Source organism: Bombus bifarius, unplaced genomic scaffold (genome assembly GCF_011952205.1).
Source record: "Bombus bifarius isolate JDL3187 unplaced genomic scaffold, Bbif_JDL3187 scf7180000007980, whole genome shotgun sequence".
Taxonomy (NCBI): Eukaryota; Metazoa; Arthropoda; class Insecta; order Hymenoptera; family Apidae; genus Bombus; species Bombus bifarius.
Genome location: NW_022884365.1, coordinates 261,346 through 276,797, shown reverse-complemented (window position 1 = coordinate 276,797; position 15,452 = coordinate 261,346). Strand labels below are relative to the sequence as shown.

At 34.7% G+C, this 15,452-nt stretch overlaps 1 protein-coding gene across 4 annotated transcripts in view; it reads right to left on the bottom strand.

Annotated features, from left to right (window-relative positions):
* Window positions 1-6,689, bottom strand: part of LOC117204777 (lachesin-like) — a 186,313-nt gene extending 179,624 nt beyond the window's left edge. For all 4 annotated transcript variants that reach the window (XM_033442506.1, XM_033442507.1, XM_033442508.1 and 1 more), the window contains exon 1: window positions 6,492-6,689. In XM_033442506.1, the coding sequence (XP_033298397.1) occupies window positions 6,492-6,662 (171 nt within the window). In that variant the 5' untranslated portion in view covers window positions 6,663-6,689. The remainder of the gene's footprint in view (window positions 1-6,491) is intronic.
* Window positions 6,690-15,452: the final 8,763 nt, after the last annotated feature.

Sequence of the window (15,452 nt, the reverse complement as noted above, 5' to 3'; positions counted from 1 at the left end):
GGCGACGCCGTAGCCTGACCGTGTAGATAAATAGAAACGTTGGTTCGTCCTGGGACTGGATACAATAGAAAATTAATGGCGGACTGACCGGCATATCGATGACGGGGCTCGTCGCGCGATTTCTCCGCGGTTCAGCAAGCACTTTTGTTTTCAACAAAACTCGATGTAGCCGCCGCTTTTATCCGGAACCTCGTCGTGGATCATCGTTCGCGAAACTGGTATCGAGAGTGTCCGATTACACAGATACTCTTTCAACGAGTCGTTCGCTCTGTGAACTAGTATGAGGAGGTGGGACAGTTTTTCCATTGAAATTGTAGATCTTTGTAACCGCGTTGATCCGAGATCCACGGGGAAAATTGGGTCGCTTTCAACGTCGAAAAATATGTATATATTTCGAAAATTGTTTATTTGTAGGCTGAGAGGATAATGTATTGGGGCGGATAAAGGTGGACGATGCAGACTGGAAATGCTTGTATTGATATTGGTGGAATCCGAGCGAGAGATAGATATCGATTATTTTAACAACACCGTGTATTTAGTCAATGTATTTACAAACGGGAATTTTCAGCAATGTTCCAATTTTGCATGACAGAGAACGGGAGAGAAGAGCGAGATAAGCGAATCGAAGAATTGATAAATAAATTTCGAATTTAAATATATTGTTTGCGTATTTAATACGCATTCGTATTTGTCAAATAGGGAGAAATGTCCTTTTTAAGAAGGAAATTTCGCACAATTAATCCTATACAGTTGCGAGTGCACGATATCAAGGTTCGATAATATCGTATTTAAAATTAATCTGAAATTATATTAATATCGAAATCAATGAATTTCGGATTAAATAATACAAACGCATCACCTACCTTATTTAAAGCAAGCTGCAATATTGCATCATAAAAGATAGGTTTTGATTAACAAGAAAGAGGTTGTGAATTATCTTGGAATAAAATCTCTAAAAACTTCTTATCATCGACATAGAGATACATTTCCTCAGAGGTTATCATAAGTAACGCTGAAAATAATTCACTATGATATAGTATTTTTCTTTTCACTTCACAAATTTCTTCATCATTGATTTCAAGTGTTGAAATCTTCGCAGGGTGAGAATCGCGCGCTGCGGCATCGACCAAAATCAGTCTCTCGCATTCCAATAGATCATGAACCCGACCCGACGATCAGCAAGATACGAGCCTTAATCGGCCTTACATTAATTCGACATCAAAGCGTTCGACGAGCACCGCCAAGAGCTGCATCTCTACAGGGACAGACTAAGAAAGACACATAAACCAAGCGTAGAACAGACAGAAAGCCATAACCTCCGGGCCAAAATGGCGAACTAGAGAACAGTGTTACGTAAGAAAGTGAAATCCTTTGTGGCACTAAGGAAACCCGTAATGAACATGCAAGGGCCACAAGGGTTTCGAATGAAATTTCATCGGGTGCGATTTACCTCGGCCGCAAAGGTGGCCACCGTACCTTTGCTAATCCTGCAATTTCTAGGGCGGACGCTAACGTGATTTTCGAACGACGACCGCATCATCGAGGAAACGCGCAAAGAGACTCTTTCGGCTGTTTGAAAATCGAGCATGTGCCATTTGTTCCTTTGATTTCGCAGTCCAAGCAGCCAGACTGTACGAGAACGCGGGCGGATTTCGAATCACGAGGGGTGTCGTACACCGCAATACTGTCCGCGACGAATCTATCCGCTTGTGAATTGGAACGCGCACCTGTGAAGATACTGAATACCGGTCTGAATGACGGATTACGTGGCGAAATAGGGATATTTGGATGATAGATTAGCTGTTCAGTGAATATATGTTATGTACATGAATACTGGAGGACTACGTCAATGAAACGAAATAAGATAAAGCTGCATTGGTTGTTAAATGTTTTCTTGAGTACGAAAATTGGAAATATTGTTAAATATATAGTTATATAAGAATATATAGAAAGGAGAGTATATATTTAGTTTCTTATAAGCGTTTTAAGAAACTTCATATTGAAGAAATTTTTTTAGTCTGGTAGAGGAAATACGTTGTAGCGATGTATATCTTTAGGAATTTTTTTTATGGACTGTTTTGTTGGTTTTGATATGATCATATCAGATATTTATAAATAAAATATAACAATACAAACATCGAACTGATAGGAGAGCTTTTGTGCAAAGTTATCATTTTAATTAGCGAGGACTGTGTAGTGCGCGAGGGAAAATAAAATATAGAGACAATGCATGTGTACGTGTATGTATTTACGTTTAATTTGAAAATATGTATGCACAGTAATACGTATTTTTAATACGATACATTAATTAGAGCATATTTTCCATATCAAATATATATATTATATTATTACGTATATTATACTATTCTACGATACTACCAATGTATCACGTGTTCGAAACTTTTATAATCATATTTTCCTGTCATTATGCTGTATCAGAATCCTTAAAGTAACCATTATAAACAAATTTATATTAAACACTTTATCGTAGAAAAAAATTATAATCGAACGAAAATACTATCGTATGATGATACTTCTCGTGACAATAATCATTTTTTGAAATTATATAAATTCAAATTTCTTACATAAACTGTTCATAGGACAAATCGGCAGACATGTTAGAATAAGATAAGGAATTTTATCATTTTGTCATAAATAATGAAACGGACAACAAACTTGTAATTTAAAACATGTAACTATTTGAACGAATAATATTGTTGTATCAGGAGATGTTATCGATGCGCGCAGTTAATAATTCTATCAATGTGTTGCTTAAAGTGCACTAATCTTAAAAGCGATAGCGGAAATTCAATGTTGAAATAGATGGAATTAATGACATATCGTCGAGAATGCTATAAATTTTGGAATTTTTCGAACTGCACTTTCGGCGAATTCGTTCGACGCACCGACACGGATCGAATTTTAACTCTTCCAAAGTTTTAATGGATGATCGTGTAAACATGATCTCCAAATCAAATACTCGAACTCGGTTGTAATTACTGGAGTGTACTTTGCGGAATAAACTTGGTTGCGCCGTTGGTGAGCATCGATGAACTCCGACCGCAGAAATTTTACACGGGGAACAAGCTTCCTGCTAATTTCGTCTCCAAGAAATTGATTTGCTCGTCTGATAATCAATTTCAAGTCAGAGATGCTAATAAACATCATCGTTATACAGAAACTCTTCATCCGCAAAAGCTATTTTACAATAATATCAAGGAAATTCCAATAACAAAAAAACAGAAAGACATTTGAAAACTCCAATCTTTATAAAACGTAAAATCAGTGACTTAGAAATTCGATAAAACTCCAATTTATTCTTTTAATTTAGCAATAACCGAAGCAACAGCTCACCCGGTCAAAGATTCACCTCGGCAGCTTTTGGTAATCGTTTTGCATCTGCTATTTCAACTATATTCCATTACACAACGAAGCTTCAGCTTCTGTCGTTCGTTTATCGTCCAGTTATTTCGCCTGTTAATTATCGCAGGAAAGAAGAAAAGTTAGAAACGTTTGGTTCGGCTGTTAGTGGCTCGTGTCGAGCTGCTAGAACGCGCGCGCGCAATAGTATAATTACTCGAGTCAATTTCCCGCAGGCTTGCAAAGCACTGTGTCGGCCGATCGTACGCGGCGTCATTAAAATTTCGCGAGCAGCCCTCCGCGGTTAGAAACTGACTGTATCTCCGACACGAATTTCGAGGTAACGTTCTGTTCGAGAGCAGAACGCAAATCGAAACTAGGTTATGTTATACATATGAATGAACCGGACATAGTTACGCTGCTTTTTACCAAGCAAACATCGAATTTTCGAACAGAGGCCGCTCTTTTCGATACACCGATTAATTGGGATTGCGTCGCCTTAAAAGATTTCTCTGATTACGCTCGTTTCTTTTATCGCGTTTGTCCTCGCGATACGTATGTAAATGTAATTTTCTTCAGTCCGCTGAAATGGAATTTATAGACATGTTTTTTGCTATTTAAACATTTGGAACTTCATACGACTGTATTTCAGCTGTACGACTATGTTACAATGTCTACAATGTTTTATAGCGGCTAGAAAGAGCATCGGACACAGAAGTATCGTATTTATGTTAGTACTCACGTATTAATTAGTTAGATCCAAGTATATTAAATCTCGCATGGTTTAATAGTACCTTCGTACAAAAGTTTCATTCTATGAAAATAAAATCTGATGAAGAAACGTTTCATTAGAAGAGAAGGATATGTGACAATATTTTGTGTAAGCACTGCATAATATTTAAATTCTGAACAGCAGATCTGACTCTAAATTTTGAAATTATACTTTTTCACAAATCTGTAAATATACGGAGAAGCCGCCATGTGGTTAAAATGGTGTGATAAAAATAATATTTAGCACAAAACATAGTCAATCCCCTGTATTATTCACGAACTTGTTTGACTAATTTTCTTTGTTATAAAATTCCAAATTTTAATCAAAAACATCATTGCAACACAATAACCTATTAAGCCTTCGAATATTTTAGTCCATATCAGAATATTCTACGAGCGATTTGTGACGCTTAAAATAATTAATTTGCATATTGGATATTCAAGTAGAATGACACATTACGGTACGTTAAATGGATATATTACACGGTACATATTTAAAGACGAATACATTTTTAATTCGTCGTGTGTGCTTACTATGATATCAGACTTTTAAATTTTTGATAATTTTACCGAGCACGGATTAATTAACATTATCTAACTAAGCTATTTCTTAAGTATCATTCGCAAAAGAACTCCACAGCGAAATAAGATAATTCATTTCGATTAAAACGATTCTTGATATTTATCGGTAAATAAACATTCTACATATACCGGGTGGGACAGTCACACTTCAATAGCAGAGTGGATAGGTCGACGACGGCCAAGTGCACTTCCGATGCATCCTTTGCAGTTTGCTACAGACAGGTGACGATCCATTGTGCCGCTAAAATATTGACACTCGATATTTTCCTGTACTCAGCATGGCGTAAAAAACGTTTATATGTAAGCCCATCTTCGTGATGGAGGTCCATGCTTTTTGCTTCTGCTATCTCCGTTGGTTTCGTCGATATTAATTTTACCTCTTAGGAATTATTTTAATTTCCGAACGTGCCCTGCCCGCCGTTTATCGTTGTCCAGTGCTTTTAAGCTGTCCTCCAGTTTATCGACAAACTGCCATCCAATTTTCTTACAAAATGTTATTTCCTCGATAACAATACGTTAGAAGAATTCTAAACTAATGTAACCACTCTCATGATATACAGTTTGAATTTGCATTGAAAAATATATTTATACTGGAAGAAACTTTAGTTATAATTGGCTTCTTATACGATTGCGAGATACCAAATTTAATACGACTCGATCTGATTACAGATAATGCGAAATCGGACAGTTGAACTCGTAAAAGTTAGTGTCACAATTTCGTTTTATCGTATTATTGATAATTAATTAATTTTATTAGAGAGAGAAAGAGATTAATTTTCGTGTATTATATATTTTGCTTGAATGTTAATGCAAGAGTAAAAAAAAAAAAGAAAATTAATGCGCTTTATACGTTTGAGATTGTATTCAAAAGCTGAGTTCCCTTTCAGAAATTCACAGCTCAAGTATCGATCACTCTATTCAAGTTACTACCTATACATCTACGTAGGTACATGCTGTTACTCGTATCAATTACATTGGAATTGCAGTTGAAATTCGTTCCACTTTTTATTCGAAATGTTCAACACGAAACGTTGAATCGATATCGCGTTATCCTTGACTGCAGTTTTTTCTCGGTTATGGCGAATGTATAGGAAAACGTGTTGTACAGATCTTTTTTTTTCTAAATATCTTTTTTCTAAATATATAGTAAGTGTCGAGCATAAAGGAGTAAGTCTGAATAATTAGTAAAGGGTGTGGCCTGTTCAGCTGGAATATGAATCATGAGTCCTTAATCTTTCTCACCGTTGACCCAGATTAAACTGAAAGTGTCGCCATCGATTCAATCGATCCCTAAATATACGATTACAAATATTTGGCATCTGACTTTTACCTCGAGCAACATTATAAGCAATATTTTAAATGATATTTGTGTAATTATATCGCAGAGATAAGTCAAGTAATTTACGAAAGGAAATTATGGCCAACATTCGATGAAGAATTCATTATTTGATATCTTGAAACTCTAATGATTTGTTTGCAAATAATTGCGAAGGATATATCTCTGCACGCCAGATATAACTATTTCAAGCAATATAATTAGAATTATTTAAAATAATTAATGGGCAAATAATAAGAATAACAGGAACCCCTTAACGTATATTTAAATTAAAATTTTACGAAATTGATATTTCCAATTTTTGTTAACTTTTCGATATATAGATATAGATAAAGATTGATCGATTCTGAACCGTTCAGATAATCTCCGTTTTTATATTTCATATTTCGAAACGTCATATTTCAACGCGAATTTCTGGCATTACATTCGATTGTTCACTTACCGTTTTGTTTCCCAAGTTCTTCACGCGGCAATTCAAGTACGTAGTTTTGCCCAGTATGGTGGTCACGTTCTTCGAATTCGATATATCGAAGTACGGACCAGATTGTGTACTGCTGTCATCCAAGCTGTTCTGATGAACGTTGCTATTCTTTCCGCTGCTTCCGTGTAGCATACTGTAGCAGTGCACCCCTGCAAATCAATGCAATGGCGATTAAATCTCATTGAAAGTGGCAACTTGCTCGTTATCGCTTTTCCAACTGAGTCCAGCAAAGGAACAGCGGAGCTTCGTTCGTTAACGTTCGCGAATAATGAAAAGATCCATCGCTAGGGTCTCCCTCTCGGTATTTGTACCGACAAGAAACGAAGCTATCGCTACGAAAACGGACTACGAGTTTCCCAATTATAATCGTCGACATGCGATCTACCGTGCAAACAAATTGAAAGAAAAATGCACCGTCTGCGACGTAAATTGTCCTCGCTGTTCAAACAGAATTAGCATTTTTACTTTCATATTTATGCACATTATATTAAATTTAATATTTAAAAACATGCAAACTTGATTACGAAAATTTGTGTCGCTTGAAATAAGGTAACAAATAAGAAATATTCAAATTCGGATAGTAGTTATAATATTTAATGAATTAAATGAATTTCCATACAGCTCTATTTCCTTAGTTGCGTTACTAAAAATATACAATTGCACAAAAATCAATAGTACGGTAATGAGCATCGCGCGTGTATGAATAATAACTTGCGATTAATTGTATTTCAAATAAGATGCAAACGAGTTAAAGTTCTACGTTGATAACGTATTGACTTTTCCAAGCGATCTGGCTTGCGTATTCGATTAAAACGTCAGTCAAACAGGAACGACAGCTTGCAGTTCAGGTGATAAATGTCTATGTTTTTATCTGTGTAGCGTGGCATAGTTCGCGGCGTGAACTCTCCAAGCGAATCTGTTCAACTGGTCGTTGTATAGGATGACAAAGCCCTTTGCTCGCTGTGATACTTGTCACAATCGTTCGCATCGCCTATTGTTTCGCTGTTGGGAACCATCGCGACGTGCACTCGATTCGACTGTCCTGTTTATCGAACGAATTCGGCGATGAATTTCTTAATGTACACCGATGGAAAGATAAATTGTACCGATAACAGAGACGACTTGTGCGTTATTGGATCGCGAGCGTCAGCGTAAATTTCACCGTTGATACAGTAGTTGCTTCGCGATCGGTTGTGCCGCGTACTCGCACGTCGAGACGACTAGCTGACAGCGTCATAAACGAGGAAATGCCCGTTTTCAAAATTTATGGAGGTTCTTGAGCCGTTAACACGTGTCACAGAGGATATTTGAAATGATCCTTGCCCTGAATTTTTCATGATCTAGAAAGGAAAAGTACTTTGCTACATGACGATCTCTTTCAGTTTCCATTCTCGTTTTCCAATCTTCCTTGAAGACATCATTCTCGGAACTTCTATGCTCCGAATCAATCGTTCCCATGAACGAGATTCATTGCACGTAGTTTTGCCTATTAACTTTGCTAATTATTGGAAAATAGTATATTTGCAGCTGCGAGTAAACTTGTTTATTAAAGTGAAATTACCAACGAATTCTTGCACTACTTCAAATAAACTAAAATATGAATTGGAATAAATTCTGAACGTTAGAAAACAATATTAAAACAACACTAAATATATTACATAAGTAACAGACATATAAATATAACATCTGTCGTCGTCAATACAATAGCGATATATTCTTGATATAACAAGCCATAAATAAATAAAGAAAATAAATCGGCATACGTATTTGATTTGCTAAGCTACTTTTTTAAAGAGTAACCTCAACGAATATGTTAACGAACGAATTGGTAATCCTAACATTTAAATAAATTAATTCCTCGTTTGCTTCAACTTTCTTAATTGTAATCGCATTGGAAACTTTTTATATGAAGGGTAAATTACATTCCATTCAACCACATAACAAAGAGTACTGCAATGGTAGCCATACGTCGAATCGAACAACCGTCGATTTACTCATTTATTTTCTTTGGCGATTCTTAATCTGGAAACGTCAGTGAAAGATTCCTGGTAAAACGGTCCGTAAGTGTTTCCGAGTTCGACCAAGGGATACAGTTTCAAACTGTTCGCCACTTTTGGCGAGTTGCAGAGCAAACTTCTGGAATGAACTTTAATGCAGTATACCAAACTTTCTCGATAGAAAAAGGAGAATCGTTGATTTCACCGCTGCCCTGAACAATTACCGAACTTGTTTATTATTTTAACGCGAAGCATCTTCTCTCATTTCTCGATGATTTCTACAAAATTCCCCAGAAACGCTTGTGTTTTCTGCACACGTCAACGTATGTTGAGTGACAGAATTATTCGGATAATTGTAATGTATGGCAAAAACGTATGAAACAATAAGTTAAGAGAGAAATGAAATTTTAATATTTTTTTAATTTACAGATATCTAGAATGACTCGCATAAATATTTGCAGTTTTCGTGAAATTCGAGCATTATCTAGTTTTTTTTTTATTATTCTTTATTTAGGAAAAGTATGTGCATTAAATAAATGAAATGTATTATACGTTTCTAACAACTACAATATATGTTTTAGTATTTTTGTAAAATAGTGAATTAATTAGCCATTATGAATAAATTTATTTTATATTTTTAGTTTATTTTTTTTTTATTTTAAACATATTTTATAACAGTAATATTCCACATAGTATGCTATGTTAAATATTGATACGAGTTACTGTAATTAAAAGCTAGAGGTAACAAAATTATGAAACAAGCTTGAAAAATCGCGCTATACAATTACGCAAGAACAACCTATACTTTCTTTGTGTATTTATTTCTATATGTTTCCATATCACAAAATCAATGATATATTTTACAAATGTAATTATTTTGCTAAAATTAATATCTGAAAGGATACTCTTTTCGTCTCATAACTTGGGCCAATCTTCCTAACTAATTTTTTGATTTTGTGATGTGTAAATATGTAGGAATATATATATCATAACTCGTTATACTTAAATACACTGCAACTTTTCGATTTTGTTATCCCAAATTTTTAACTGTACATTTTTAAGTAAGAGATATTAAAACATTCTTTTCATCAGCTTGTTATATCAAGAATTTTTGTTATATAGTCGACAATGAGAATAATTTTGACTCATTATACGTATCGACCAAAAAGTATTGAATTTCTCAAAAATTACTTTTCTCTCGTTTCTCTCCAAGTCACAAATTAATATCATCTTTAATCCACAAAATATTTGATCTTCTTAAAAATATCAAATACTACGTCTGTTTATCATACGCTTCGCTTAGCATTGTGTTTTCGATTCTCGTTCGATTAACGTAATAATTTCAGAAACGCGTAAAACGCTGAAACGAAATGGTGGAAATTGTTTGAACAACAATTATCGCTTATGCTCGACTAATTAATATACATACATAAGATCCCGCTAATGGATTTATAATTCATTGAATTCTAAGATTTATCGAAGACTATACAGGTGGAAAACGAGTATTGTATTGCTTCGAGATGAAAAGACATAATTTCCACGAAGTGGCTATTGCCACGTTACAAAAGAGCAACGCAAGAACAGAGAAATTAATTTACTCGTATAATTGTTCGGATGCAAGGTGCCGTAATGAAAGGTGGAATTTAAACGACACTTCTTACATTACGAGTTTAAACGTTGCGGCGGATATTCGAACGTTGTTGTTCTTTGCGTGCAATATTCTCTTAATAATAATTTTTATTCTTGAGCACTCACAGCGACTATGCTTTTAGCAGTAAAGAATATTAATTAAAAGCAGCTGTGCATACAAAGAACAAATTATAAAGAGTAAAAGATCTAGTTAAACACATCCTTTTATCTTGATGCATGAAATAATTACCAAAAACAACTAGGTGAAATTATCAAGACACGAAAATGTAAAATAACTTTAAAAATGTTAAAACGTAGAATAGAGAAAGCTAACAGTCTGCTAGGTAGATTAATTAGAATTATATGTTTGCACAGCCATTTAATGCCAGATGAAAGCCGCAAATAGAATTAGACAACCGTGCAGCATAAGTATAACACCATTAATGAGATACATATAATGCGATAATAAGATGAAAAATGGCTATAATAAATCTAACAAGCTACAAAAATAATGTTAACCCGCGAAACTTAAGTATTTTCAAAAAATTAACACTTCAAGTATGATTCCTTTACATTATTAGCGTATGATTTCTATTGTTTTGTTAAATACAGTTTATTCCTTCTGTTCTATATAGAATGAGTTAAGATCTGCTTGCAAAACAATATTTTTACAATGCTCTTTTTTCACGGAAACCTGAAATTCTTACTCGATCGAAGTAACTTCCTCATTGGCTGCGCTGTTTCTGATCTTGTTAAGCCTAAAGTACACAGTATTTTGATTTTTACGAGATATGACATGACACGATCCTGCGGATATTTATGTAAATTTTATAAACACAAGTGAAAAAATAGAACCAAGTATAAATTTGTTTTGCCTATTAAATGTTACGATCAACACAACTTTATATATTTTTTTCACACACGTTATGTATTTTCTGTACATCTTTGTATCTTTACATTTTCTATAAATGTTTCAAAATCCAAAGTCTAATTATATCAAACGTCGATAGTGTCTCGCAATATACAACCAGATTAATTATGCTACGCAAAGTTCAACATTAGATTTCAACATACTAAAGCTTCGTTGATTCCAAGAAATCTATTTTGTCCTATGAAGCAAATAGCTCTGTGCAGAAACTGATGATTCATCATCTACCTAACCATCTATCACAATATAATTGAAAGAGAAGTAATTTCGTTAACAACTTATTCATAGAATTCTCGACGTTCTGTTTGCATGCGATACTAATTAGAAGTACTAAGAGGCAGAAGTACGATTTTGAAGTGGACTATGTTTTCGCAAATAGCAGATAGACTTGTCGTGTCGCGTTGAAAGATCGAAACGCAAACGTAATTGGCTTGTTATCACTTTGGCAGACGTTCTAACCGCACGATTCGTTTTCTACGGGTTTCGCCGCTAATTACAGCGCACTGCCGAGAACAGGCGACTACATAATCGAATTTTGCTGCTCTTAATTGCAACACGATTACACGAGCGGACGGTTCGCGTAAATATTGAATTTAGTCACATGCTTGCTCGCCTAATCCACCTCAGCACAGATTTCTTCTTCAAGTTGTATCTCGACTTTAGAGATACCAATGAAAAGTAATTGCTATGCAAATGAAGTATCAGTAGGTCTATTCGATAGGCAAGTTCTTTTTTTCTTATCGTATTTGGATGTTTGAAATTGTTTGCTTCGTTCTAAATTTATACGGTTTCCTTCCAAGATATTTGCTACCGTGGCGTTAAGGAAAAAAATCGTACAACATCTTACGGACATTATCCTTATCATTTGTTAATTATATTTGTATGTTTACACCTCTTTCTAGAAAATTTACTGGTCGTCTGTGTACTACTGACGGTGATACTGTTATTGATACTGTTGTAATTATTTGCTAACAGTATTTGAGCAACAAAATCGTGTATGCGTTGAATTCTCGCTACATATAGCTTGGAAGCAGACCGTATTTCAAGAATTTATAACATACAAATTTTTCATTTCGGATATGTAACGAACATGAGATAAAATTGTTATATTCGGAAGTGTGTCACATTAAACTTTTAAACTTCGTATCGTGCGTATTTAAAATTTCGTGCTGAAAAAATTAGAGTTTTTTCATTTTCCAAGTATCTAACTCGCGATATGTTCGTGTATTTCATAAACGTCATAAATTGCAAATTCGATGGAGAAATGTTGTTATTTTCAAATATTAGTAAATAATGGTCCGAATTAATAAAGGAAAATTTGACGTTCCTCTTTTGAAAGAGAAGGAGAAACGAGCGAAAAAAAGAGAAGGATCCTTGATGTGCGTTGTCGTATAAAAAATTTTAAGAGAGTTGAAGTCGTGAGCAACCCTTCAGGCGTTTGAAGAATGACGATCTTTTAAGAGAGGAGGAAGTTTTCGATTCCGAGCAGCCCTTTATGCACCCGTTTCTTCGCGACTAACGTTCACGGAAGTTGAATTGCTTCGAGAAAAGCGCGTTCGACGTTTCCCGTGACTTCTCGTCTTTTTAATGACGCGTCTTTCTTGACAATCCCTCGTATAGCGCATTGTACAAAACTTCGAGCGCCATTCTGAAAGTAATACGATTTCGAGCTGTACTCGATACGAACTGCGTACAAACAAGATCGAGCCGATTTCGTTTCATTGATCGAGGAAGGTGACAAAATGCGGTGAAGCTTTCGAAATACAGCTTCAAAGACGTACACGAAAGTCGGTGAAATTTGTATTTCCCTTTTACAAAAATACTTATATTTTTACAATTTCTGTTTGCTTCTTCATAAAGACATTTCTCCGACGAGAAAGTTGTTCTTTGCTTTTCTCCATATATAGTAGTTTCAGATTGAATTTATTATAAAAAAAATAGTGATTTTTCTAAATTCTTTGATGTTTGCTTATAATTTTTCTGAATTCTTGATAATCTTTTCCTTTTTTGGGTCCAGCTTGCGATTTAGTTACGATTTGAATATTTTTCTTCCTTCAGAAGGAATGATTTGTAAGAATTATTGTCCATTGACGCTATAATTACTGATTTTTCATATGTATTGAATGTATCGTTCATAGTTGATCAGAATTAAAACAATGTGATGAAAATAAATCGATTCTGCTTCTGATTTTAAACGCTTCGGTAGTTCTAGTGTTAAGCGTGACCTATGAGGATTTTAATTAAAATTTAATTGAAATTTGAAACTTCAATGTTCGAAGTTATCAAATCGATTGAATCGATTAGACCTATTTCATAGACTTCTTTAATACTTAGTACTATTTCGTTGTATGATCTAATTTCACTCGCATCAGCTCTAGAATCTCGAAAGTTCCGTGCGCAAGTTCATCGCAAATCTTGGTCATTACAAGTTTCGTGGCATAGTCGTAAAAGATAAGACACACAAAACGGCCCTCAAAAATAATTATCTGCTCTGTCGTTAAGGATACGAAATGACATTGAGGAGGAAAGTTCAGTCGTTTCATAGATAAATGAAGTGTAAAGATAATCCCGCCTAAAGCGATTTTCTCGAACGATCGAGCTTTTCCATGTTCCCAGGGTCATAGTCACAAACATGAATGTTTCCATTTTACTATTTAGTTTTCTTCTGCCTCTGAAAAAATCGATACAGAAATATATACTATATGTATGTAAATATATATAAAAATAAATATATATAATATAAATATTATATATATACTATATATATACTATAATCTGTAGACTGTGAATATTTATGCAAAATTATGATAAATCTTCCTTTCACTTAGCAATTGCTATAACAAGTATTTTACTTTCAATATTCTTTCATAGATTTACTTATGTTACCGAATAGGCTGCCGATGGATACATATTTATATTTTTGCCAACACTCAATCTAACGAGTTATAGATATTTCCTACATTTTCGATATTTTCTATATTTTTTACATGATTTATTGTCAAATTTATTCGAAACCTTGTTGAAAAACAAATTCAATTTATATTCCAAACATAAACCGTGAATTGTTAATAAATAACTATTGTTATTATAGAATTAAGTAACAATATAAAATATTATAAATAATAAATTACCCAACTGCCAACTTAATTTTATCTCGATTTCCACTCGTTTATACGCCACACGTTCTGGCGACGAATTTTGACCTCAATACCAGCCGGCCATAAAGTTTCGCGCTGCTTTTTATAACGTGAGCGATCGCTTTTACTGTAACTTTGTTTCTCACACTAAAATTACGATTACTATTCGAAATTCACTTTAAAGTGAAACGCACGGATGAAACGTCCGTATTTCCATTCCACGAAAGCGTTATTTTTCGTGAGAAAGATTTCGCATTGAATCAGTGGTCAAACGAATGATTGAAGCCAGAATAGCCGACTGGACCGACTCACGGATGGCCACAATGGGCTTGGATTAATTTAATTATGGATCAGCTCTATTGGGAGCGTTGCATTGCTATGTAACCAGCCTTTTATCCGCGAAAAGCTCGCCTGACCTTTCTCGACTGATCGACTAGAACGCTTTGTTCTTTGTCATGATGTTTCTTTTGACATACGTCGCCGCGGAGAAACGAAATTATAATTCAAAGATTGGGAACAAAAGTGAATAAAAGGACCCCGTTGGAATGGGTCTTGCGCAAATGTAGGAACGTGTTTCGTTATGTAACAATACGAATATGAAATGTTATCAAACTCATGATTGATCTATTATTGAATTCATTGGAAATTTTGAAAACTGATACGCGCAGTAACATGCAATACGATTGTAAATTCTATCAGTGCGTGATATGATGAAGGATAAAAAATGATTAACAAAATAGAGGTTGCGACAATGCTGTGAAATATCTAATTCCAAAATAGACGACTTAGAAACATGGTAAAATATATCTGCTACAAAAATTATTAATACTTTTTCGTACGCTTAGTTAGCAATTTCAAGTTTCCCAAGTATCATCGTTCAGTTAACTTAAACGAAAGAAACAATTTGCTAAACACCGAAAGTTGCTTCAACGATTTCACGACCAAACAAATCGGCAATACGCTCGGGCAGAGGAGGGTACACAGGCCGAATTCCCAGGGAACTGAAAAGTCACAAACTCGACTTCCAAAGCTGAACGACCGTTCGATATGTAAAACTCGTCTCTTCAAGCATTTTGTTGCCTCGTAAACAGTCGAAACGTACTTCCTCGCCAACGACGATGCCTGTTATGTGGTTTGAATGCGCGTTTCACACGCAAGCATACAAAGTGCCATTAACGACGTTTGGAATTCCGTTTGAATTCTTTTATCGTTAGCACCCTTTCCCTTCGTT